The sequence below is a fragment of the Syngnathus scovelli genome, chromosome 16 (assembly GCF_024217435.2).
Source record: "Syngnathus scovelli strain Florida chromosome 16, RoL_Ssco_1.2, whole genome shotgun sequence".
Classification (NCBI taxonomy): domain Eukaryota; kingdom Metazoa; phylum Chordata; class Actinopteri; order Syngnathiformes; family Syngnathidae; genus Syngnathus; species Syngnathus scovelli.
In genome coordinates, this window is record NC_090862.1 from 6,832,894 (window position 1) to 6,858,888 (window position 25,995).

Genomic DNA, 25,995 nt, shown 5'->3' on the forward strand with positions numbered 1-25,995 from the left:
GAATAATCTCCTCAGCATCCTTATTGGCCAGCTAAATCAACCCAGTCAAACTGGTTAAATTGGTCGGACTGCTAATTGTTTGTTCTTTGTCTACACACCTTTGATACCACTACATATATTGACTTAGTCGTAATTCATCGTTATTTTTTAAGAATATATATTCAACTGTGTCACACAGAAACAGAATCATACGTAATGTTCTAATATCAGGACTCCGACTCTTATTTTGGGGTGATAATTCCTCATAGCAAGATAAGCAACATTCCTTTCTCTCCTTTTTTTTTCTCAGACGTTGTGGTATCTTATTATTTGTGTTTAAATTATCTTTTGTTGTAAGGGTACAAATAATAAATGCTTTTTGTCCTGTGTATATCTTCGCCACTGTTCTACAGTCAGCATTGTCGTCATGTACAGTATGCGTACAACTCGAACTAATGTAACACTGTAAAACGTAAAAGCATCCAAACTCCACAGCTTTAAAATAGAAATAAACTGGTTTATTATATTTAAAAATATAAAAAAAAAACATCGGGAAAAATGTCCCATTCTAAAACTTTTGGCAAGTACAGCACGCGTAATAGAACTAGTACTTCGTCCTTTTGCCAGAGGGGTCAGTATTTTGCCGAAGTTGAACGCACTTGTTGTTTATTCAGTGACGAAGAAGAACGAGCTAAAGGCGGCCCTTTAGCAGTGCTACACATTTAGCCTATTTTGTAAACATATTTTTTTCCCAGCGAAATTGAAACTTTGCTCTTTCCTTCTCGGATGTTGCTGGATTTGAGGATTGTTTTGCTGATATATCCACTCAAGTAAGTGTACACGGTTGCAAGGGATAAACAGTTAGGGATGTTCGCTGAACCCCCCCCCCCCCCCCCCCCCCAAAAAGGAAAGGAAAGAAAATGAATGATGGAACAAGTCGCTATTGTCTGCGTAGGAGAAACTAGTTAAACTTGGGGCATGTCTTTGTTTTCTCGGCGTCCAGTCTAGAATCTACACCAGGTAACAAGCACCAAGATGTTAGTTACGTCTGGGTTAGTAAACGCGTGCGTTTCCCAATCAAGATTCCCTATTGTAGTGCAACATTGTGCCATGAGAGCACAACTGCTAACCACAAATATACAGCGGTGGTGCGGGTACCACATGTGCGCCAATGTCATGCGTCCATCATCGGACACGTCCGCTTACGAGCCGCCGTGTGGATGCCCCAGCGCACCGAATGAAACAACTAGTGGCTCGGACGAAACGTCAGCCTGATGTCGTGGAGAACAACAACCCCGCTGACGGTTTGTTACTCCGAAACGTCTTCCCCCGAATAAAGTATAAGGTGGCATCTTATCACGAGACAGACCTGTCCCGACTACTGTCTTTCCACCCCATTAACTGTCATGAATTTTACCCAAACATTAATCGCTGAACTTTTGATTTGTTCCCAACACGTCATTGGTATTTTAGTTCCGCATGACGCGCGTGACGTGATTTTAAATACGGAAGTAATTGACAGAACGAAAGTAAAAAATAAAAATTGTGCCAATCACTCTAAGCCTTTGTGCTGAATCATAATGATTCATAAGGATCTATGCTGGCACACTCCATCAATTTGTGTTAACGTCTTAGCGCAAGTGAAAAAAAACTTGTGTGTTATTTCCCAGACACTGAGACCCAACAAGAAGAGCACGTAGTCATGTCTGGATTGGATCCGGTTGACAGAAAGAGTCGTTGGCAGCAGATTCAGAAAGGACTACAGTTTATCCAGTAAGTGTCAACAGCCAACATTCCCATTTTGTGCTGGACGCTGTCTAAAGATGGAAATTTGGAGTAAAAATCAGTATAAATGTCATCATAACATCACCCTCTTTTGCTTGCAGATCACCACTACCCTATCCTGGAAATCAAGATCATTATGAAGTAAGATATAAAGCTATCTATGTTATCAAACCTAATATATTAAAATTGTCTGTCTTTCTAGGTGTTCATTAAAGATCTTGTTCAGAATCTTTTCGGAGAAGGCAACGATGTGTTTAAAGAAGGCGACTGGACGAAAGCAATCGAGATGTACACAGAAGCTTTGGATGTAGCCGCTTACGCCGAGTCGGAGGCAGTCACCGTGACAACGGGTTTATTGGAGAAGCTCTATGCAAATCGAGCCGCCGCGTGCCTAAACATGAATCCGGTGAGTTGCTTTCACTTTGTTCGTCTGGAAACTCCCCAGTAGGTGTCCATGACTAAATCGCAAGCGCTTATGAGTAAATGAGTAAAATGGAAATGTTTGCTTTATTTTACCTTTAAAATGGAGGTGGGGGAGGGGAGCATAGCAAGTCTTGGCCAACAGCCTCTCTTTGTTTCAAGATTTCACACTTTCTTGTGATGAAAGCGTCACTGAAGACGCCTCATGTTCAGGAAGTGAGCCCTTCTTTTGAATGCGGCGTTAAATCCCTCGGAATGATGCCATTTGGAGACGACTTGTCTTTTTTGCACAGAAGAACAATCTGTTCTTCTTTATGAATTGCAAAGTGGCAGTAAAAGCGCTCCCTTATCTGTGTGTTTATCATCAGCCTACTTTTCTTTGACCACTATATCTCTTTTGCAGGGATTGTACGATCTCGCGCTGGAAGACTGTGAAAAGGCCCTGCAACTGAACGAGGGCAACTATAAAGCGCTGTACAGAAAGGCCAAGTCGCTAAAGGAGATGGGGAGGCATCAAGAGGCCTACGACGCGGTGGCCAAATGCTCGCTAGCTGTGCCTCAGGTAAGTTTCAAGCTTAATAAATGAGCAATCTCAATAATGTGGGTTCTCATCTACACCTGTTCATAAAAAGTAGACTGGGATTTTTTTTATTTTTTTTTACACAATTTAGCCGAGCAAATGATTAAAAGCAAGATGCACTGCTACAGTTCTTGGGTCAAAATGTATTTTCTCTTGGCAGGATTCCAGTGTTACACTCCTGACTAAGGACCTCGCCAAAATGTTAGGGCTGAAAATTCGTAAAGCGTACGTCAGGACAAAGGTAAGTGTGGCCCGGCCTCCTGAGTTGCCCTCACTTTTGTTTTCATGCTCAAATCTGAACTCGGCAGGTGAGCGCCGGTTCCACAGATATTTTCTTTTTGTTTTACAGCCGGCCTTGAATGTATTGCGGGGATCGAGTCATCAGGATGCCGCTTGTGACCTGGTAAGAAGCCTAAAGTGCACAATACATGTCAAGGTTTCATATGTTGAAACTTTATGTATGGCTAGAGATTGACACCTTTATTTTTTTAGTTGATTGCCCTCCACCACCCCAAAAAATAACCAGTAGCATTTCGTTTTTGGCAATATTCCAACATGCTTCAGTGACTTTCGTTGATTTATATACCCGTCCACGTTGTATTTAAAGTCTGTCTTGCCAACAAATGCAAATTTTCATCTGCACTTGTTCAGGCGTCCCACAACTCTTCGGTTGAAGAAATAGAAATTGGTAAGTGTTCAAATGATCATAACACTTGATAGAAAATAAAAAGTGATTCTTTTTCCCTTGTTTTTTTTCATTTATTGTTATTATTTTTTTATACAGAAGTACCAGAGTTGTTAGCAGTCAGCAGCAGTGTTGCGGTGGCCGCACCGGTCCACGCTCCGCTGCTAAACGGCAGCACAACAGTAGATGAGCTCCGGCTCCCCAGCGGCATCCCATCGAAGACTGTGTCAGAGCCTCCGGGCTTTGAGTCGTTATCCCTTCCTGTGTCTTCGGCCTCGTCTGCGCCCCTCGCCGTAAACATCTTCACGAACGGCTCTCAGACAAACCCGCCTCATACGCTACTGGAGACCAGCCAAGACTTAGAGCAGGACATCATTGGTAACGACCTTGACGACCTGCTGGACCAGGCGGGCCCGGAGATGTCTATGGTTAGTGTGCCGAAATGACTCCGCCCACTTCGAGTTTGGTCAGTAACTCATTTGTTTCTGTCCCCTCAGGGCATGGCCACGATGACGCGCCCTCTTCCTTTGCCAGCCAGCATGCCCTCGGCCAACTCTATGTCAAATCCTTCTTTCCTTATGCCGACTCATATGAACCCTTTCCTAGCCAGCGTTCAGCAATGCACTGTCAATCTTCCGCCGCTTTACCACCAGTTAGGTTCCAGCACCTATTTTGGGATGGACACTTTTGGGACCTTGCCGCAGCCCCTTAACACACTGGAAAGCCTTTCCTTATCGGAACTTAAAACAGGTACGATTACTCACCCTTCCCTCTATAGGACATCATTTCATACTGATTGCACCTCTACTTTGACTTTTTAAGTGAAATGCTTGTTCATTTTCAGATTATTCTTCAAATACCTTCATGCCACAGGTAATTGTTATCCGCCGCTCGTATGACGTCACAACAGTGCCGACATTTTCACCTTTCACCTTCCAACGTTGTTTCGCGCACAGCTGAGCAACAGCGAAGCTCCGACGGGAATGGCTGTGGGCATGCCCGAGGTGAAAGGCGCTTCAGTCGGCCTTACCAAGAACCCGTTAGCCGAAACGCACGAGTTCAAACAGGCGTGTTCCCTCTGCTACATGAGAACAGGTGAGGAGCGCGTTGTCGCCGTGTGCTGAGAGGAACCACGATAGCCATCTGACGTGGAATGTGCTTCCCCCTGGCAGGAAGTGGCGTGTTGGATTACACGCTCCATACCGACGAGCACAAATGTAAAAAGGATGTTCTACTGGGCAGACTCAAACATTCCCTTGATAAAAAATGGAAGCTCATTCGGCCCAGACCGACCAAAACGCAATATGTCGGACCTTATTACATTTGCAAAGGTACAATTGCTTCTTCAGAAGCTTTTTTGATTTGTTTATTTCAGCAAGTACATAATCACATTATGTTTTCACATGACTTGTTGAAACGGGTTGAAGCAATTCTGCTTCCAACAGTATTTTTGACACTTTTGTTTTTTTCTCTCCCCTCAGAGGTGGCTGCCGGAACTGATTGTGTCTATCCGGGTCACTGCACGTTTGCGTACTGTCAGGAGGAAATTGATGTTTGGACGCTGGAGCGGATAGGCCTTATATCCCGGGAAAATCTCTTCGACCCTTTCGGGCCCAGCTCCAGCATGATGCTGACCGTGGCCAAGATTTTACAAGAACACCCTGAAATATTTGTCTTTTTGTGCGGAGTGAGTAGACGCCGTCATGTTCAACGCGGCGCAGTTTGAAAGCAGACCCAACACAAAGTTTTGTGTTCAGGTGTGTTTTGATCACAAACCTCGAATCATCAGCAAAACCAGCAGAGACAACCCGACGCTTTGCTCCCACCCAGTAACCAAGCACGACTTTGAGAAACACAAGTAAAGTTCTCGACGGGCGCTCTTCATCCAGAGCAAAAACGGCTCTGCGTTATTGATTCGCTCTGTTTTCCCGCCAGGTGCCTGGTGCACATCTTGAAAGACAGCACAGTACGATATACCAAAATCCGAATGCTGAATCCCCACGGCCAGCTAGACCTGTGTCGACACGAAGTGCGCTACGGCTGCGTGAGGGAGGACGAGTGCTTCTACGCTCACAGCCTCATCGAGCTCAAGATTTGGATGCTGCAGCACCAACGACGTAAGATTCTTCTATTCATATTAAAAAAAAAAGTATAAGTAATTAGATTTGATAAAAGCTGTATGTATCACGCAGGCATCAGTCATGAAAGTATTGTTGAAGAGGCCACCGCGTTTTGGAACGCCAATATTGCACGGCAGGGCGGACGGGTAACACTTAACGTTCTCACGTTGATTCTACTTCTGTCGTTCAAAGAAAGACTTTGAATGTTTCCTTCCTGTGATCAGTTTTCAGGACAAAAAAGGTTCGGGCCTCAAAATTTGAAGATGATGTTTGTATGTAGCCAGTGTTGGAGAAACGGGCAACTAAGCGAAGCAGACAAGAATAAAAAATATTGCTCAGCCAAGGCGAGGCACACGTAAGTTGAGGTGTGGGGAGGTGGTAGGACCATTAGCATGGTGCTCAGCAACTTTTTTTTTTTTTAATACAGGTGGGCCAAAGACAAACGTGTGGTGCTTATAAGCTCCAATGAAAGAAAAAAATGGACCACGGTTCGAGCCCTTCCCACCAAAAAGCCAATTCCGGCTCAGTTTGAGGTACATTTCAAACAATAATGAGATCTTATTATATGGATAAAAAAAACAACTGTTTTGTCTGTCTTTTTCTCAGATTTGCATGCATGTGGCATCCGGCAAGAAGTGTCAATATGTGGGCAATTGCACGTTCGCTCACAGCACGGAGGAGCGAGATCTTTGGACCTTCATGAAGGAAAACAACAGTGAGTCCCCCTCCTTTCCTGCAGAATCGTAACGGCTGACCCGACGCCTCGCTAGCGAACGTGTCTCGTGCTCACCCAGTCGCAGATGCCGATCAGCTTTACGACAAGTGGCTTCAGTCTCAGAAGGCCGACTGGGCCGAGGAGACCGCCAACGTCTCTGTGAGGGAGAACGGCAAGCCCATCCAAATGCCCACAGATTATATGGAAGAAGTGGTGAGTCTGGGAAATTGTAAATGACGTGGACGACTAAGCGAGGCACCTGCGCGCTCTTTGCAGGCCGGCAACCACTGCTGGCTGTGCGGTAAGAACTGCAACAGCGAGAAGCAGTGGCAGCAGCACATCACTTCGGAAAAACACAAAGAGCGAGTCTTCACCTCAGAGGACGACGACAACTGCTGGCAATACCGATTTCCCACCGGGACATTCAAAGTCTGCGAGAGGTAAGCTGTGCTGGGGACAATCCGACTTTTGGGATGGCTCGACATGTTTTGGCTTCAGGCTGTTCACGCGAACTGACGCTCGGTGGTGTGTCGGGACAGGTTCAACATCGGGACGTGCACAGAGGACGACGCGTGCAAGCTAGCCCACGGCGAGCAGGAGCTGCGGGAGTGGATGGAGCGGCGGGAAGTGCTTTTGATGAAATTGGCTAAAGCTAGAAAAGATCACCTTATAGCACCCAATGACAATGATTTTGGCAAATATAGTTTTCTTCTTAAGGACATCAAGTAAATGGCATGAAGATCATGTGAAAAGAAGCTGTATACTCCCAACTCGAGGTGATCTCTAAGATGTCCAGGAAGTCAGCCAGGATGGATCGCGGCATTGTTTTCAAGCGGCGGCGGACCGGTTTGAAGACAATCGCCAATCGAACAAATGAAAGCGTTAATCGAGTTTTGCTATGCACCGCTCATGTGAGGAGGGTGATGTTAGTAGCACGCCGTAAAGCCTTTCTTTTTGACACTCTAACACATAGGTTTGACAGTTTATTTTAATTAATTGGCATTCAAAGGTCACAGTTATCTCTGAAGGTTTTCACTATGAATACACCAAATAAAGATCCTTTTGTTTTTTAAGGACATTTTATGTTCGTGTTCATTCGTTCATTTGATAATCAAGGTGCCTGTGAGGTCTTCTTTATTTCCAGCCGTCGGAGGCGGCACATCCGCCGGCGACCAGCACACGCTGCAGGTCCTCCACTTCCAGCTTCCACATCGGTCTGTGCACCGCGGCGTGCTCAGAAAGGTCCGCAAGCTTCACGGCGCGCACCACCGGTTCCGGGGAGACGGCCTGGATGACGCCCATCACCATCACATATTTACCTCGGGAAGGGAGCAGGGGTGTAAGAGTTATTATTTCTAGGCGCTTGAGTGTGTCACCAGAGAAAAAAAAAAGTTGAGCTATATCTTGCTTGTTTTGCATGTCACGGGATCGTATCGATCATTTAATTACCCGACGACAAACACGGTTTCCCTCTGGGAATGCTCCCGACACCCTGGACTGTGAACGTGCCCGTCTCATCCATGAGCAGCACGGTGTTGAGCGCCAGCTTCACCTCCAGCACGGTGCCCTGCATCCATACCAGCGAGACCTGCAAAGAGCGATCCATGCCCAGCCTGACGACCCAGCCAGCCCCGGGCTCGCCGGAGCTCCCCTGCACCTCCGTTGCCGTCCTCAGCTGCCCGGAAAGAACCTTCACTGGCGGGGCGCGTTTCCTTTCACCGGCGGCATTGTCAGATTTGTCCATTACGTCAAATTACATGTTGTCGTTTGTAAACATGAACAGAGCTTTTCATTTCCCCGCGTGAGGAAAGACTTCCGTACCACACGTCACGACTGGTGTTGGCTAGTGAGTGAACGATTCGTTCAAAAGAACGAATCTTTTCAGTGAATGAGAGTGAACGAATAACTTCCTAAAGTGATTCTTTCTTTTTTCAGTTCATATGACTTTAACCAGTAGGTGTCGGTAATGCGCATTGAAGCTGGTGCCACCTCGCCGTAAAACAAAACGAAGAAGAAAATGACGTATCTTCCCCTTCACGAACGAGTCGTGAATTGCATTTCCCGTTCACTAACCGAACGGATCTGTGAGTGAGTGAGTGAGTGAGTGAGTGAGTGAGTGAGTGAGTGAGTGAGTGAGTGAGTGAGTGAGTGAGTGAGTGAGTGAGTGAGTGATTTGCATTTCCAGTTCATCGCGAGAAGGGATCAGTGAAGGAACGAATCCTGACTTTGCCGTTCGCGAACGAGTCAATGGCTGAACTGCCTTCCTTCCCGTGCATCAACGGATCAGTCAGTGAACGTGTTGCGTCTCCCTCCTGACGTGAACTATGTAAGCCAGAATGTAGATGTACGATTTGCCAAAGAAAGAAAGAACCACTCACTGCAACACCATTTCTTTTATGCACGTTTTCTCCAAGCTAACGGCTAACTTTATTGCATGAAGGGGTGCACCATTATGCAAAATCGGGGAGATTATGCTTCTCTTTGGGTAATTATAGTTGTTTTTAAATAACGTGTATGCATACGTATATACGCCCAAATATTGTTATCCAATATATCTGCTGCAATTTCACATTAGATTGTTGGTTTGAAATGTACTTTCATTATTATTATTATTGTTATTATTTTAATAAACATTTATGTTAAAACTTGTCTGGTGTTTTATTCCTTGTTTTTATATTCGCCAATTAAAACATAAAAATTAGACATTTGTTGTTATATGAGTTGGTGTCCCCCAATATAACAAATGTCGGCATAACGGATTTTTTTTTCAACCTTTTATTCAAACACAAACACATTCGGTATAATAACACCATCAACTACAATCCAACAAATACAAAATTAAAACATCAATGTCGGCATAACGTGTGTCGGCTGACATAGCAGCTCACTCACTCGGGAATCTTCGCGAACAAACTTGAAAATGGCGGTGTACCTAATAGTGTCCGAATTACGTCACAGATCAAACAGCCAATCAGAAAGTGGGGATGAGGGCGGGTGTGGCACTTTTCACTTTCATTTAAGCTTTGACCATGATTTTTCCCTAATGAATTGGCCTGTTATTAGGAACACCTGAAAATGGCGGTGTACCTAATGGAATGTCCAAGTGACGTCACAGATCAAACAGCCAATCAGAAAGTGGGGGTGAGGGCGGGAGTGGCACTTTTCACTTTCATTTAAGCTTTGACCATGATTTTTCCCTAATGAAGTGGCCTGTGATTAGGTACACCTGAAAATGGCGGTGTACCTAATAGAGTGTCCGAATGACGTCACAGATCAAACAGCCAATCAGAAAGTGGGGGTGAGGGCGGGTGTGGCACTTTTCACTTAAACCAGGGGTGTCGACCTCCAGTCCTCGAGGGGCCGCGTTCCAATATGTTTTCCAAGTTACCCTCGTTAAACACACCTGCGTGAAAAGATTTAGCTCATTTTCACGTCTGCAGTGGCTAAAACTTTTCACGCAGGTGCGCTTAACGAGGGAATCACACAGACACTCCATTAGGTACACCGCCATTTTCAAGTGTACCTAATAACAGGCCACTTTATTAGGGAAATATCATGGTCAAAGGTCACAAGTGTCAAGCTCTAGTCCTCGGGGCCGCGTTCCAATATGTTTTCCAAGTTACCCTCGTTAAACACACCTGCGTGAAAAGATTTAGCTCATTTTCACGTCTGCAGTGGCTAAAACTTTTCACGCAGGTGCGCTTAACGAGGGAATCACACGGACATTCCATTAGGTACATTGCCATTTTCAAGTGTACCTAATAACAGGCCACTTTATTAGGGAAATATCATGGTCAAAGGTCACAAGTGTCAAGCTCTAGTCCTTGGGGCCGCGTTCTAATATGTTTTCTAGGTTACCCTCGTTAAGTGCACCTGCGTGAAAACTTTTAGCCACTTTCACGTTCTGCAGGAGCTAAAACTTTTCACGCAGGTGCACTTAACGAGGGAATCTTGGAAAACATGTTGGAATGCGGCCCGAGGACTAGAGCTTGACACCTGTGACCTTTGACCATGATATTTCCCTAATAAAGTGGCCTGTTATTAGGTACACCTGAAAATGGCGGTGTATCTAATGGAGTGTCCGAGTGACGTCACAGATCAAACAGCCAATCAGAAAGTGGGGGTGAGGGCGGGTGTGGCACTTTTCACTTTCCGTGAAGGTTTGACCATGATTTTTGATTATTTGATTTATTAAAAAAAAAAAAAAAAAAAGGATCAGTGTGTGTGTTTGTGTGTGTGCGTGTGTGGGGAGGGGGTAGACGATTCGTTAGAACGAATCTTTTGAGTGAACTGATTCTAAAGATTCAGTTCACGTAAAAGAACTGGAATGCACATCACTAGTCCCGCCCTCAGAGCCCCAAATTAAAAGCGCAATAAGCGTCGAGAATAGCACAAGAAGTAGATTGACTTCTTTGGAAAATAAAAGTTAGACACTTTTAAACAATAATCGCACTATAAAGTGTGGAATTACGAAAAGGTAAAGCTTTTCAATACCGTTTAATCTGAAAATGGAGGTGTTAACGGAAGTGACATAACCATACAGGCCCCTTTTGGCAAGTACCCCCCCTCCCATTTTAAAACGGTGAACCCTGGACATCAGATTACTTTTGTCTTTTTCGCAAGTGTAGCAAATATGAACAGGTTCTCCATTTCCCAGATTTGCACGGGTGTACCAACTTTGGCACAATAGCGTTCATAACCTCAAAATCACATCGGGGCATCCTTTATGTAATTTTGCATATTTTTGTTTTGAATGTACTTGTTAAATTAAACGGTTGGTTTTAAATACCACACTTTGTAAGGCTTAACCTATTCATCCTGAAAAATGGCTGGATTTGCGGTCTGCAAAAAAAGAAACACATTTAATTTCATTAAATAACTTTTATTTCTTTAAGAATAACAGAAGAAAAGTGTTAGCAATTTCTGTACAATTGTTTCATTGTTTTTATCCCCTTGGATTTGTTGAAGCCCATCAGTGATCAACAAGAGGGAGGGATGAGAAATGTTAACGCTACCACTTGTAGCGTATGTTCAAACTTAAAAAAAAAAAAAAAAAAAAAAAAGACAATTTTAGTCCATGGGCATCAGTCAAGTTCCTTCAGATAAGATGCCAGCAATTTTCCTCAGCCTCTCTTCTTTCCCCAACTCCTCCTCTTCGTCCTCCTCTTCTGTCCCAGTCCATCATTGTCAAAAACAAAACTGTAAGAGGCACATTAGAAATACTGCCATTTCCCCAGGACTGTGTCTTTAATTGCATCCACGAACTGTGTGGGCACCCAGTAGACCCAATACTGAGACGCTTCTGTCGGACCCAGCTGGAACGCCTGCATGACACATGACAAATATTGATAGAAAATCTTCACCCCCCCCTCAGCAAATGCCAAATTTACGTTCAAATTAAACAAAGACAATTCCCTGCTGTGTATTTAAAAGAAACCACATAACGGTAAAGCTCAACATGACATTCATGTAAGCTAAACGTGTCGGTAAAGTACCAGAGGCAAAATGTGTTCACTTTTGCCCGCATCATGAGTGTCGGCGATGTATCCTTCCCTTCTTCATTGTCACAACTTTAAATATGTCTCATCCACAGCTCATAAAATATTAAATACGAAGCAGCACTTACCATCATGTGATAGTCCTCGTGCTCTTCAATAGGCTCAGAAACCACATTTTTGATGGAGCCCATCGGGACTTTCTCTGTCCTCTCTGCACACAAAAAACAAAAACAAATATTTAACAAAAAACAAAAAAAGGCTCACTGTTAGCTTTTTGTGTGCTTCACCTTTCGTCCCGATCCACAGCTGATCCTGCTCCAGTTTGAATGTGAGTCTTACTTTTCCTCCGGACTTATTGTACATTCCGGATAAAGGCACCGTTGGTAGTCGCTCCTGCCGGTGGGGAGGGCCAAGATTTTCAAAAACATCACCATGACAGGAAAAACAAAACAAAACAGCATGCGCACTCACTTTTGTTCCTTTAATAGCCGGCATCACATCCTCAGGTTTACCTTTGTCAAGAACTTTCCTGTGTTGCTGAAATAAGAGCAAATTTTTTTTCACACAAATTTCAAATGTCCTAATGTATACGTTTGGTTCTTGGACCATTTATTTAGACTAACGTGAGCACTCGCTGTCCATGTCGAACCTTTTGCCTGCATAACGGCTCCTTCTTGTTCTCCTCGGCTTTGACCTCCTGCTGCATGACCTCTTTAGGCGTACTGACGGCCAGCACGTCGTTTATGGTGGAGCCCACCACCATGATCTTGGCGCCGCTCGTTACCTTCATCTCCCGTAGCGTCTTGTCCTCTGGCACCAGGCCTTTGTACATCACCTTCTGCATAGCCGGCGGAAGGCCTGATGAAAAGAAAGAAAACGTGATGTGCTTGTTGAACGATAGTAGAAAAAGAGCAGGAAGAAATGGTCACCCGTGAGCGAATGGATTTTCTCCTTTAGTTTAGCGCCGGTACTATCCAGCCCGATCTTCAAGTCATATTTGATCTTATTCCAGATGATCTTCAAGTCTACAGTCTCGCCCTCATCCTCGGTGATGTCGTCTCCGTTGCTGATGCCTGAAGAGCCCTGAGTGGCAGCGGCGGCGGCGCTTCCTGCGTCCGACATCGGTTCTGAGTCGCCTTTCTCCGTAGTGTCCACCAGAGGTGCGTCTTCCTCTTCTTCCTTTGGCTTTGCGTCCGTTTGCATTGTAACTTGACTTCCTGGAGGAAAATGTCATTCAATTTTCGATGCTGCTTGTTATTGGTGAATCGACTTTGAGTCAGCGGCCGGGAATGTCGTTAAAATTTAGAGTCTCCAAATTTTGGAGTCCTGCATATGTAATATAGGAGGGGCACAAGATCCAAACCCTGAATACCAGAACAGTGCTTAACAGTTTCCAAACTGGAGTTTCAGAACCAGTTCATTCAAGCTACTTTAGTCAGTAAATATATGAAACGTCACATACAATGTATTTAAATTAACAAAATTTCAATGATGTGGCCTAAAGAATTATTGTTTTTATTGCTGTGAGTGTATCTTGCTTTTAATCGTAGTTTCTCATTTGATTTTAAGAAGTGGCTAACAAAAAAAAAACACGCTTTTGGATTCCAAGCGCTGTATGACACAGCATCTTGCACTTTTCCACGAGTCTTCATCTATGTTAAACGGATAACTTATTGACTATGACCACTTCGAGACTGTCATTTGAGTCCACTTACGTTGGGCCCTCTGTTATGCAAAGTGAAACTACAGCGTGTGTGGCTCATTTTGCACTGGTTAGCAATCACTGACGTTAGCTAGCTACTAACCTGCTGAAGAAACATGTCAAGATAAACTCGGACGAGGAGACGTGAATAGCAAAAGACACAACCTTAACAGCTCTGGGCCTCAACGCGTCTATTAGCGGCGTGCGTTAATTCATCAATAGGCACAAAAATGGCTGTACGGTTACGAAGTAAATGTTGCTATATTCTGCTCAATACCTACCATCCTGGGTCGCCATGATGATTGTGTACAACCAGTGGAAACGTTCAGCGAGCCCAAGAGTGTATAGAGAGCAAGAGAGTTCCCATATTAATTAGGCCAACGTGGAATACGTTTACAGATGAGCTACCTTTTGTTTTGTTGCGCTCTAAACAGGAAATATTTTCATGGTGCGTCATGATTAAATAACATGGGAGCAAATATTCACTGCAAAATTGCAAACGATAGTTTCATTGCAAGTTCATTTTCTCGCGTGTGCCCAAAGGAATCATTTTTAATGAAATTGATTTCGAAGATATTTATTAGCTCCTGCTTTGGAAAAAAAAATAATTAGGGTGGAATTAAAATGGACTTTTATTGCAGTGTCTTAAGTGTGCTCGAAACTTGCCTTTCGCGAATGTTGCCAAGACGGAAAAGAGCGTTGGGAAGTATCTCGCTTCGTCGATCTTCTTGGTTGTTGTGGCAGAAAAGCCAGACTCCAAGAGGTGGCACTTTCCTGGATTTCTATTGGTCCAAGTTTTCTTCTTCGTGTACATTTTAAACCATAGAAGTTATAATCACGTTTGTCGCCAACTATTGGTTGGAATATGGACTAAAATTCCGTATAATTATTTTCTGCATTGTCCAAAAACAACAGTTTGTCGATCCTAAATGTGGATCCTCTGTTAAAAACAAGTTTGGAAAAATCTGTAGTTTTAGCCTTTCACCGCCAGATAGCAGCACCACAGTACAAGCAATATTCCACTCTTCAGGTCCACGAAGAAGAACAGTTGTAGGCTACCGTGGAGGGAAAAAAAAGTCCTACGGAAGCACAAAAAAAAAAAAAAAAAACTCCAGTAATTGAAGTCACAAGTTGACATGCACGCGTTGTGTGGCAGACTGACAAGAAGCTCACAATGCTGCCGCTATCGCCGCCTACTTCATTCGCGTTTTATTAACTCTACGCCACATTATTTGGATCCTTTTCAAAAGTTTCTTCCGTGGAGTTTGGAGGGGTGAAGTCCATGAAATGTAGCAGCGAAAACCCAGAGGGAGAGACAGAAGCACCATGGCAGACTGGAGGACTTTTAATGTGGTGGTTTTGGGCGTGGGATTCTTGTTCGTATTCACCGCCTTCACCACCTGTGGCAATATTGAAGTAAGTTTTGAACTTTTTTCTTTGCGTCGAAATTTATTGTTTTAAATATGTTTTATGGAAGAGGGAAATGACATAAAATGTCATTTCAGCGTACATTCTAAGTTGTGTAGTTTAAATATGTTAGTTAGCAATTTGTGTAATTAAAAGAATGGCAATTTACCCTAAAACATCATGTCATTTACTTTTTGCTATATTGTTATTATTACTTTTTGTGTATAACAAAATATTCCTCACTCTATACTTAATTTTTTTTTTAAAGAAAATGTTTCCTTCCTGGAATACATGTTTACATGCGTCCTTTGTAATCATATTTATGAATAGTTGCACCAAATTGTATGTATGCAGAAATAATGTCACTAAGTAAAAAAGCAAGCAAGCAATCAGTGTCATGTGCTTCTCGTGCTCCCAATTTTGCTCACAAGTTCAATGAGTTCTGCTCTATTATAAAGAATTTCACAATGTAATAACATTAGGCTCCTTCCTTCTCGTCTTCTTTTTAGCAAACGGTGGTGAAAAGTCTGCGGAATGACACTTTCACAGGAAGTGGATACCACAGGTTGCTTAAATAATGAAATACTGCATCTTTCACATCAAATGTTGCCCTAATAATTACTGTCAATTGTATTTTTTGCAGTCTGGGCATCATTTATGGAGTCTTCTCATTGTCCAATTTGGCAGCGCCCGCCGTGGTGTCGGTGGCGGGACCGAAGGTGACCATGTTTGTGAGCGGGCTGCTTTACAGGTACCACATCTGCCTGGCAGGAAGTCACGTCGAATGACTGGAGATCAATCTGTTGCTGATCACTGTTGTCGTCTTGCGCATCCAGTGGCTATGTCGCTGTCTTCATCGAGCCGTCTACCTGGTCCTTCTACCTGACGTCCGTCCTGATTGGCGTCGGGGCTGCCAGTAAGCTTTCCCCACCCCAGAGTCAAAAATGATTTTTGATAAATCTTTCAAATCACATCTAAACTATTGTATTGTCAAAGTATCTTGGTCAGGCAATTTTATAATTGTATAAATGTATTTTCTTTTCAAACCTAGCCTTTATTTTATAAATTAATTCATTTGTTATTTATGTATTTATTTATTTCATTGTTAATGTCATTTATTTGAAAATATCCAGGTGAGTTGCTTTTTTAATGTAGTTAAAATAATACAGGTTAATTTATTAATTTGTTTTTTTATTCAAAACATCTTGCTCCATTTATTTTATTTTTTGTAGTTTATTAAATTTAAATCCAGCTCAACTGAATCATCTATTTTATTTGCAATTGGGTTGGTACATGAAATGCACAAGTATGAGGTAAAAACAAAGCTTAATGAATCTTCCCAGTCATGGATTACATTTGTGTGGAAAACTGCAGGTGAATTAGACCTCATCTGCACGTGTCAGAATTTGAAGCAGCAGGCTTAAAAATAAATGTTATAAAAATAGGTGGTTAAATGGTTGGAGAGCATCAAGCCCACCACAAATACGAATCTTTGGAGAGGAAAAAGGTTTAGTGGGTCATGACGATTCCCCCTGGCGGTGTGCTGGGATTATATGTGTTGTTACCTAACAGCACATAAAAAATAATGTCACACTTGATACAGCCAATTAACTGCTGCCCCCCCCTTCCCCCCCTCCACTCACATGACGCACACACAGCTTCATTTCTTCTTTTTTTTTTTCCGTTCCTGTTTCAGTGCTATGGACAGCTCAAGGGCAATTCCTGGTGGAGAACTCGGATGCTTCCACAATCAACAGGAACACAGGAATGTTCTGGGCTCTCCTGCAGTGCAGGTACTCACAAGAGAGGGTTAGCAAGTCAAGTTTTTTTTGCTTTTATACCAAAGATGTCAATGTTTATTCATCCTTTATTTGCAGCATGTTATTTGGCAATTTGTACATTTATCTGGAATGGAATGGAAGAACAGAAATACCAGGTAGATGCGTCATGCTTGTAATGAAAGATTTAAATAAATTAATAAATAAATGATTTGATTGACAGATTGTGTTCAATAACTCTGGCCTTGTGGGTTTTTTTCATGGTCAGACAGCAGCAGGAAGACAATCTTCCTCTCATTGCTGGTGGCCTCCATTGTGGGGACGCTGTGCTTCTTGGCGCTGAGGAGGACTCGCCTGTTCGAGGAGGAGATGCTCTCCGAGGACGAAGGACAGGCCTTGCTCTCGACACACATGGTGTAAGTAGACTTTTTTTTTTGTAGTGCTATTTTCATGTTTATCAGAAACGCGTAACAAAATAATCTGGTGATGTTATTTTTAGGTACAAGCACAGAGCCAACACAGCCATAGAGGAGGTGAAGGCAGACTTCAGTAAGTCTACCGCCATGGTTACCTTAAAAAAAAGTAACTTAATGTTGCTAATTATTTGATTTTAAAAACGTCATCTTAAAAACACGAGCAAATGGCAAAAAAATGTTGTATGACCCTGTACATCAAAAGTAAGCATCATGGATGTTGGTGTACCTAATGAAGTGTCTAGTAATAGCAATGTGTTCCTCCATAGAGACCATGCTGCAGCTTGTCAAGAGCAGAAACATCCTCCTCTTAAGTCCCTGCATGGCCTACAGCGGTGAGCGCTCCCCATCAGTATGCCGAGCGGCGCCTCCATCGGCCTTCTTTTTTAACTTTGTTCTCCCGGCGTAGGCCTGGAGCTGTCCTTCTACAGCGGCGTCTACGGGACGTGCTTGGGAGCCACGGCGCAGTTCGGCCAGGCGGCAAAAGGCCTCATCGGCATCTCGGGCATGGTGCTGGGCGTGGGTGAAATCATAGGTTGGAAAGACCAGCTGTCTTATTTTTTTGGATGTTCATAGGAAGCAATATTTTTAATCTGATTGGCCAACACTCGGCCCAAAACACCTCAGAGATGGACTTTGCGTGTTTTTCCTTGCGCTTGCCAGGGGGAGGCTTGTTTGGCTTGGTGTGCAAGAACAATCGCTTTAGACGCACCTCAGTGGTTTTCCTGGGAATGGTGGTGCACTTTGTGGCTTTCTATCTCATCTTTCTCAACATTCCTGAAGATGCCCCTGTGGTCTTCGGCACCACCACCACCAAGAGCCCGTTTCTCACTCCAAGGTGTGTAAGATGGATGGTTAGAAGTTTGCAAAGGACCACCATGATGAAATACAGTAAAAAAAAAACAAGGCTGTGTGTCTATTCCTACAAAGCTAATTTCTTGAGCTGTTCTAAAGTTAAATACAACTGAATGCGTTGTTAATCTTAAAGCAACAAGCACAAAGAGTAACTCCACATCGGTTGTGCTAATTTGTTTGGTCTTGCAGCATGTCCATCGCCCTGCTGTGCAGTTTTCTGCTGGGCCTGGGAGACAGCTGCTTTAACACGCAGCTCTACAGCATCCTGGGTTGCATCTACGCGGAGCAAAGCACGCCCGCGTTCGCCATCTTTAAATTCGTACAGGTGACTAATCGCACATGTACTAGCGGAGGAGCGTCTTAAAACGCAACAAAGTAATAATTTTGCTGAAGCAATATTAAGTTGCTGCTTGACGTCTGTGTTGCATGACATCATTACACTGCCCCCCGGTGGCTGAGGTGAGCAGAAAGAACAATGAATTGAATTTGCAGCATTGAATAATTACGGACAAACGATTCAATTCACCACATTGTAACAAAGCATGTTCTTATGCAATAGTTCTGTTTTTTTTTTTTTTCTACTGTCTTGTCCAGTCGGTTTTCGCAGCCGTGGCATTCTTCTACAGCGGCGACACGCTGCTCACATGGCAGCTCCTCCTGATGGTGGTGCTGGGTTTCAACGGCACGCTATGCTTCTTCGTGGCTGAGCGAATGCATGACGCCGACGCCACCTCCACTCAGACCTTGGAGTAACTGGAGAGGAACAAAACAAACGGATACTGCGGACTGTGGAGAGCAAGCGGCTTTAAGGCACTGAAGGTTCTCTCATTTTTTAAATAGTTTTTTTAATGATACTTTTTCTTTCATCATCATAATCATCATGGTTGCAGCAGAAGCCCGCAGGGTCATTTACATCCAGAGTAAATGGCTTGATGCTGCACCTCGATGATGAGCGCTCATTAATACTCGAACAACACTTAAACAAAATGACTACTGCATCGCTTTAAGCTCAGATGGAATTTTTTTTTTTTTGGAGAAGTGCCACTTCCCAAAAACTCTTTTCTGTGGTCGCAATTCATTTCTAACGCCGTGGAGTCTTAACTTTTCAAAATACTCACCCCAGATTGCTAACAAGCTAGCATTTGAAAATAAAAGTGTTTTATATTGTGCATCTCTATATTCATTTTGAATAAAAGCACTCTTATGCAGTTTTAGTGAATTTTTGGTAAAAAAGGCAAATATGAACTGGTTTACATCTGTGTTGCTTTTATTTTTTTTATACACTCAAATATAAATACACTAAAAATATGTGTGAATATTTTCTTTCCTGTGATTGATTGGGTGTACTTAACATTATTGAAATGACTCTTGCAGGAATTATAGCAGGTGAGTTGATGTTGCTGGTGTTTAAATGTTAACTTTATTCAACACTTAAAACTCAATTATCACCAAATGAGAGGAATTTAATGGATTCGGCCGTGAGTTGTTCAAAAGCATGTAGGCCATTAATCAAAATGCGGCGGACATGAAATGGGGGCAGAATAAGAGAGACTACGAGGGTGATGGTGGTGGGGGGGCTTACATTACTTCACTGGTAATTGAGTATTGATCACTTCATAATGAGAGTAAGCAAATTTGCGAGATCTGAAGTCAATTTTGCCACTTAACAAGCAATCTAGTTTGCGATGTTGAAGTCGCGCTTGAAAATTAAGAGAGACAGGACTGCATAAAAGTAGTAGGCATTATCTGAGTTCCTGGTGAGTATTGATCAAATGTTACAAGAATATTTGTATACTGTATATTAATTAGCGAGAATTGGTCAAATAACAGTGATGCTAACAGTTGGGGCACAACCATATGGCAAGATAGCAACACGTTGACCTGAATTTGGTTGATCCTACTGAGAACTGATCAAATGCTAATAGCTAATACGCAAATAATGACAAGATGTAAACTCTGGTTGCCGATTCTGATTAATTAAATTCCAGTGTAGTAACATGAAGCAAGAGAGCAGCCTGTTTTCCCCTCCTGCCCTGTTTTCGCTTTACAGTTCTAATCATGCTAATAGTTACGTCGCTGAAGTACAAAAATGAGGCATGAATGTGTGCGCACCCACGGGGGACGCTTCATTTATTCCTCCTCAGCTGTGACCCGCTTTAACCGGCAGCATGTTTAGCCGGCGCTCCCTCATTTGCATGCATTATGCAAATAGGAACACCTGAGGATATTTGTCGGATTAAAAGGTTGAGAGCGCAATTAAACGAAACAATCCGTACAAAAAAAACAACAACTGTAGAATTATACCTGAGATCATTTCATTTGGCATCGTTTCAGGACCACCAGAAGCTGACAGAAAAACTTTGCTCCAGGGAGCGCACGTAGTGCCAGTGTTGCACCGGGATGAAGAGCACGTCTCCGGGCCGCAGCACGCAATCCTGGTATGGAGCCTTGGAGAACTCTGGGAAGCGCTTCGTGTCGGGGTTCTCCACTTCCACCTGGGCCGAAAGAAAAAAAGGTTAGTGCTGTACAAATCAGTCACTGAAATGACTGCGATGTCCTAGAAACTGGAAAGATTTTGTGATGATGCCAAGCCCACCTGGCTGGTGTTATGTAAGAGCTGAGACGGGTGCGGGTAGAGTTTGTCCGAGTCTTGGGGCGAGTACAAGCGGATGTATTTGCATCCCACCACCTGACAGGAACAAACAGATGACACGATATTAATTTACTACTACATTTCAGGAAGCCTCCTGCTTTCGAGTTACCTGTGCCAGGAAGTTGTGCTGGGGATCCTGGTGGAGGGGCGAGACAGTGCCGGCGGGCCCGAACCAGGCATTGATGGTCACGTCGTCCTCGTCGCCGTCACCCAAGCAGCAGTAATCAGGCAAGCGAATGTCATCCTTCAACTCTGGTATCTATGGCAACGGCAAAATTATTCTAAAATACAACTAAAAAAAAAAAAATCCAATAGCATTTTTTTTATTTGGCCATCTTTAACAAAAATAAATACAGATATGTTACTGATCATTTTATTTAGCTGATCCACCTGTTCAAAGAGCTGATGCTGAGCTAGATAGCCGCAGACTGGTGTCGCCCCATCCGGACAGATGTCGCTCTACAAAAAAATAAAAAATAACACACACACACACACACATTAATTACCTGGAGGGGTGCAGTTAGAACTTTTTGAATCCACTCACGCGTTTTAAAATATATTGGTCGATGAATTTGTTGAGCGTCATCAGCGTCTGGGACCATTCCTCGTCCGTGTACCTGGAGCCCACCTCCACGGGGACGGTGCGACACCCCGCCACTGACCTCAAGTATTCTAAGCTTTTGCAAAAGACAGGGAGGTGGGGGTGGGTGGGCGGGGCTAATGACATTCTTCCTTTCAGATCAGTTTACACTTGAGCGCAGTGAAAAGGGAACTGTTTGGGGATGGAAATTGTCCATTAGACATCCTTCACTTTCGGACTCCTGCAGCTTTCCTCTCCACTCGCTCGGCTAAGTACACTTAGCTGCCTGATGAGTGCAAATCAGACTGATTGCACGACTGTTTAATGGCGCTGAAGGGCCGATAACTGTTGCGCACGGAGACAGACGCCTGCACTTTTACTCGTTTTGCTTACTTCAAACTTGGAGGGTCACTTTTTATCACGGGTGAATTTTTTTTTTAAAAAACTTATTCCATTCCATTTACTGTACTCGGGAGGCATCTGCCATTAAAACAAAAACAGAATAAACACGTCAATCTAAACCTCCAGGGGTGCTGGTTGAGGGCGGGCCAGTGATCGATGGTGCCCTCCAAGATGACCGCTTTGGTAGGGACCAGGTAGTTCTTCTTGAAACTCTCCAGAGACGGACATTTGACCCTGGGAATGGCCCGATCTTCCCCAATCGGTGGAACATTTGCCAGTGTCAATTTCAGCCTCTGTTGAAATAAAACCACAAGCACTTGTTCAAAGTGCCGCCTTGAAAAAAATGTTGCAGCTTTCATCCCAAATCATTGACCTTGGCCTTTGTATGCTCTGGCTTCTCCTCATTTCTGGTGTCTTTCTTGACTTCTTTCTGCAGAATCCGGACCAGAACTTGCAGTCGATCGTCCATGATGGCGGCGCCCATGAGCAAGCCCATGTCACAGGTGTGGACGGCCTGCAGGAGGTCGTCCTCTGAAGGCTCTTCAGCGCACAAGGCGCATACCTTGAAGAGGCACCCGTACGAGTAGACACGGCGCCACTCCTTGTCTATGTGGCGCCATGTTCCCGTGTTGAGCTTCTCCCACGACACGTCCAAGACGATCTGAGCATCAAGCAGGAGGCCAGCGGCGGGGGCGCCGCTGTAGAGTTGACGTCTAGATCTTCTCAGCATTTCCACCACGCTTGCCTCCACCTTGTCGCCAAAGTGCAGCGGGAAGTGGTTCTCGTCTGGTGGAAGAACAGCGGAGATCTTGGGCCATAGCGGCGTCGTCATTGAGAAGAGGATCTGGGGAGCAGAATTTCAAGGTGAGCATAAGTGCATCCATCTTAAAGTAACAAGAAGATATCCCTATATCCCTTTTTTCTTTTGCTTACAACATATTTAATTGCATATCAACTAATTTTAAATCTACTCACATTACACTACATGTTAAATTGTCTTTACCCAGCTATAACACTAGTAATAGTTAGGTATGGATTTTTAATATAATGAAAGGCAGAAATGCAATAAAACGTAAGTAAATTATATGCGAGTCAGTAATAGTAAAAGATCATCATTTAAGTCTTACGCACAACTTTCACAGCAAGGCAGTTATTTAGCCATTAAACGTAACTTCAATCGTGACTTCAATTTAACTCTAAAATATGAATAAAATGTATGGTTACCTTCCAAAACTATCGCTCGGTGAAATACGCTGACTACGACATTAAAAGTGAAAGCAAAAATAAATATATAAATGACCAAAAACATAAAACGTTATTTTAGGAACTATTTGGAATTAGTGGTGGGATAACGGTTGCAAAAAAATCTTTAAATATCAGGTAAATGCATTCGGAGTGTTCTGTTTACGCGACGCCTGTACGTCGACATAAATAGTCCGAGTGGAAACGATGACGACTCGGGAATACCTTTGTTCCACTATTACAAAATTATCAAGTTCATTAAATACAACAACAAAAAGATTTAAATTAAAACGTCATTAATTTAATATTTTAAAATACGTTGGGATAATGTCATTTAATTCAATCAAAACATTCCTCATTTAACCACAAGGTAATTTATTTGAAAAACACGTTATACGTTATAAGTCATTTAAACTATGTAAATTAAAGATAAGTCTTTTAATTAGTGTTATTATAGAGAGCATTACATTTAATTTAGCAATTAATTACTAATAATTTTTACTATTAATGTTATTTCCAACTATAGTGTATAAATTATATAGTTTATAATCTACATAATTTCGATAGCTGCACAAGACTGATTGATCAAAGGTTTAAAAAAAACAAAAAAATGCAAATGTTTTACAGCCTCGTGTCCACATGCATGCACAACTGTAATAAATAGACTCAAGGTTGTTACAGCGACATTTAGTTTACCTTATTTCTCCTTGTTGGCACAAGCTTTTATGTAAATAGCACTTCCCAGAGGGCAGATTGATATGTATAGTATCTTCTCATGCAAAGCTAAAACAATAATTGGATTTGTCTTCACGATACCGCTGTGTTAGTTGAGCTCTTTTTTGTATGTCATTGATTTTTTTTGTGGGTATTTTTCCAGCAGAGTGAAAAGACTGAGCAAACATGATACGGACCCTTCGGAAATGGAAAGCCGCACGACGCCATTATCAAATGTCAAGCACAATGAAATTCAAATATCCTGGCTGTAGACTGTTCCTCTCTGCATGACGTGAGGAGGGTTTCCCAGATTCGCTCAGTATTCTGAAACGGTACGTGCAAACCCTCATAGTCACTAGAGTTATTTAAGAAGCCATCTTTTTAGCCCCCCCCTGACAGTCAGATGCTGCAAAGCCTGTATACTTGCAGAGCTAGGATTTTTTTTTTTTTTGCCTTGGGGGCAGGGTGAGGGGCATCTGGGGGGGGCAAGGATATCTCTCTCAAAATTCTTCAAGAAATGGTGATAACGACTCAGTGTGTGGTCCCTGTAGGATGCAAATGTGAAAGAAAATCCTCTGGAAAATTGGAAAATACACTAAAGTCAATAATTTGAGCGTATTTCAAAGGGGGGGGATGCCCCCAAGCCCCCCGCGCCGTAACTCCGCCAATGCACTCGTGTATATATTTTCTCCAGCATAAACAAAAGTTGACTAGATTTCAGGCATGCTGAGGCCCCCAGAATAGAATTTGTCATAAGAATGAAAATGAAAACGGCAGCTCTGGCTCTAAAACACCTTGCGGCCGCTTGATAACACAAGTCAGTGTTTCAAGATAAGATGCAGCGAGCTGGTCTCAGCTGGTCCAACATGCTCCATTAGTTTCTCTACGTGATGCTGGGAAAATAAAGCCCCTGGCAGCCACACGGATGCTGTGTTTGTGGAGCTCTGTCCGTGTATGTGTTGGAGGAGGGGGATGCGCGGGGCTGGGGGCTCGGCGATGTTCTACTCACACGTGTTTGCGCTTGTAAGATGCCGGGAGGGTCAGAGGTCTGCCGCTGTTTGTTCACGACCTTTTGGCAATGTTTACACGGGAGGAGGGTTACACCCTCCTGAGGCGCTCTACATATTGTTGCCGTCAAATGGCAACACTAGTTAAAAGGCGACATCATACGGTCAATGTACTTTTTATTCGAGCTGAACGATTTTTCAAAATAATTGTGAATTATTTTTTTTTGCCCCTAAATATTTTTTCTTAGTGTAACAAGCATATAAAAATAGTCACGTGTGTTTTCGTTGAAACTAATTGACATTACAAAACATTCTGTGAGCAAAAGTTGACAAAAAAGTTAGCAAATTATTTCCAGCCTTAAATGAGTTGCTCTGTTTTCCAGTTCCTTTGGGGCAAGTTCAGCTTTTTTTTTTTTTTTTGTCTTTTCAATTTACTTTTAATCGCTAATGTTATGCCTCCACGAATGAGAATCTTTCCTGGAGCCTGTTTGGACTCTGTGCGTGGTAAACAATTAATTAGGTTTATATGAACATTTTTCTCTTTGACCCTCAACAGCAACAACAACAAAAGAAAAATCACTTTGGTCGCTCAAGGCAGCTTGGACCGTGACAGTGCCCCCCGGGAGGGGGCGGCGGGGGACATGGAGGGGTAAATCGCGGGTGGGATGTAATCAGCACCATTACGCTCCAGGTGCCGCTGAAATAAAAGATGGAAACAAGCCTGCGGTGGTGTTGCCATGGATTAGAATCCAATTAAACACAGTTCAGCTCCGCGTAAACTGCCAGCCCCTTTCTTTGCCTGTTGACTCATGAAATTAACGCATTGTCGGCGCACAAAACAAATGTTACGACAGGGTTGAAAGCCGAGTGATTTTGCCTAAACAATCGGAGCCGTCAAGAATCGTTGAAGTCTGTGTTCGGCGCATACGATTTTTTAAAAAGACTTATTAGAAAGAAAATGAAAGACATTTTCATATTTGTAAATAATTGACCTAAATTGAAATAAACATCAAAATTTGCGTTTGGGGTTGTGCTGTTAAATGTGCCCCAAAACATTGAGCGCTTTGGTTTTTCATTTGCTAAAAAACTAAACAATTATAACAGATATGTCCAAAAGTGCTTTTTAAAAATGGCAAACTCCCTTTTTGCAGTTTGGATGAAGGCGACAGTTTGTGCCTGGAATGGATGAATTCACTTTCCATTACCGCCGATGGCGAAAATTGGTTTTCCGTAAGAACAACTCGGAATTTAACCAGCACCGTCCAATGTCCACGCTAATACCCCCGCGACCCCATAAGCCGCTTTGCTATTTCCACCCCGAGGCCAATCGACGCGCCCATAAAGTGAAGGCGGAGGTGAAGGGGTTGCCACATTTCCTCGGAATTCCCCTTAATGGACAT

General features: G+C 43.2%; 5 protein-coding genes across 8 annotated transcripts; 2 read left to right on the plus strand and 3 right to left on the minus strand.

Moving 5' to 3' along the window:
* The first annotated feature begins 922 nt into the window (after positions 1-922).
* On the plus strand, positions 923-7,362 carry zc3h7a (zinc finger CCCH-type containing 7A). Its single transcript, XM_049745807.2, has 23 exons — positions 923-1,283; positions 1,650-1,752; positions 1,866-1,905; positions 1,967-2,170; positions 2,588-2,746; positions 2,925-3,005; positions 3,114-3,167; positions 3,416-3,452; positions 3,549-3,877; positions 3,947-4,199; positions 4,294-4,322; positions 4,406-4,544; positions 4,622-4,780; positions 4,931-5,136; positions 5,207-5,307; positions 5,385-5,566; positions 5,642-5,715; positions 5,794-5,924; positions 5,997-6,102; positions 6,176-6,284; positions 6,364-6,497; positions 6,561-6,724; positions 6,824-7,362. Exons 1-23 carry the CDS (start codon positions 1,151-1,153, stop codon positions 7,011-7,013), a joined length of 3,117 nt encoding a protein of 1,038 aa, XP_049601764.1. The 5' UTR covers positions 923-1,150; the 3' UTR covers positions 7,014-7,362.
* rmi2 (RecQ mediated genome instability 2) lies at positions 7,255-8,144 on the minus strand. The gene is made up of 2 exons (XM_049745808.2): positions 7,734-8,144; positions 7,255-7,603 (listed from the first exon to the last, which is right to left on the minus strand). The coding sequence occupies exons 1-2, from the start codon at positions 8,026-8,028 to the stop codon at positions 7,419-7,421; spliced, it is 480 nt and encodes a 159-aa protein (XP_049601765.1). The 5' UTR covers positions 8,029-8,144; the 3' UTR covers positions 7,255-7,418.
* A 3,001-nt stretch (positions 8,145-11,145) lies between these two features.
* On the minus strand, positions 11,146-14,328 carry ubfd1 (ubiquitin family domain containing 1). 3 transcript variants are annotated; one of them, XM_049745778.1, is made up of 7 exons: positions 14,151-14,313; positions 12,712-12,999; positions 12,432-12,640; positions 12,254-12,319; positions 12,070-12,175; positions 11,911-11,993; positions 11,146-11,608 (listed from the first exon to the last, which is right to left on the minus strand). In XM_049745778.1, exons 1-7 carry the CDS (start codon positions 14,296-14,298, stop codon positions 11,498-11,500), a joined length of 1,011 nt encoding a protein of 336 aa, XP_049601735.1. In that variant the 5' UTR covers positions 14,299-14,313; the 3' UTR covers positions 11,146-11,497. The 3 variants fall into 3 exon arrangements, 2 of the variants coding, with proteins under 2 accessions (XP_049601735.1, XP_049601736.1); XM_049745779.1 differs by lacking the exon at positions 14,151-14,313 and adding an exon at positions 13,766-13,910; XR_011088380.1 differs by lacking the exon at positions 11,146-11,608 and having other exon boundaries at positions 11,949-11,993; positions 12,406-12,640; positions 14,151-14,328.
* Positions 14,329-14,553: 225 nt separating this feature from the next.
* Positions 14,554-19,166, plus strand: LOC125984003 (UNC93-like protein MFSD11). The gene is made up of 13 exons (XM_049745769.2): positions 14,554-14,900; positions 15,401-15,456; positions 15,535-15,642; positions 15,728-15,807; positions 16,588-16,684; positions 16,769-16,827; positions 16,938-17,085; positions 17,169-17,218; positions 17,412-17,477; positions 17,552-17,677; positions 17,806-17,980; positions 18,187-18,322; positions 18,592-19,166. Exons 1-13 carry the CDS (start codon positions 14,811-14,813, stop codon positions 18,748-18,750), a joined length of 1,350 nt encoding a protein of 449 aa, XP_049601726.1. The 5' UTR covers positions 14,554-14,810; the 3' UTR covers positions 18,751-19,166.
* Positions 18,497-22,464, minus strand: kdm8 (lysine (K)-specific demethylase 8). Of its 2 annotated transcripts, none has more exons than XM_049745770.1 (8): positions 22,006-22,464; positions 21,753-21,925; positions 21,195-21,327; positions 21,041-21,109; positions 20,760-20,909; positions 20,594-20,686; positions 20,302-20,492; positions 18,497-18,750 (listed from the first exon to the last, which is right to left on the minus strand). In XM_049745770.1, the coding sequence occupies exons 1-7, from the start codon at positions 22,462-22,464 to the stop codon at positions 20,328-20,330; spliced, it is 1,242 nt and encodes a 413-aa protein (XP_049601727.1). In that variant the 3' UTR covers positions 18,497-18,750; positions 20,302-20,327. The 2 variants fall into 2 exon arrangements, with proteins under 2 accessions (XP_049601727.1, XP_049601728.1); XM_049745771.1 differs by having other exon boundaries at positions 18,497-20,215.
* Positions 22,465-25,995: the final 3,531 nt, after the last annotated feature.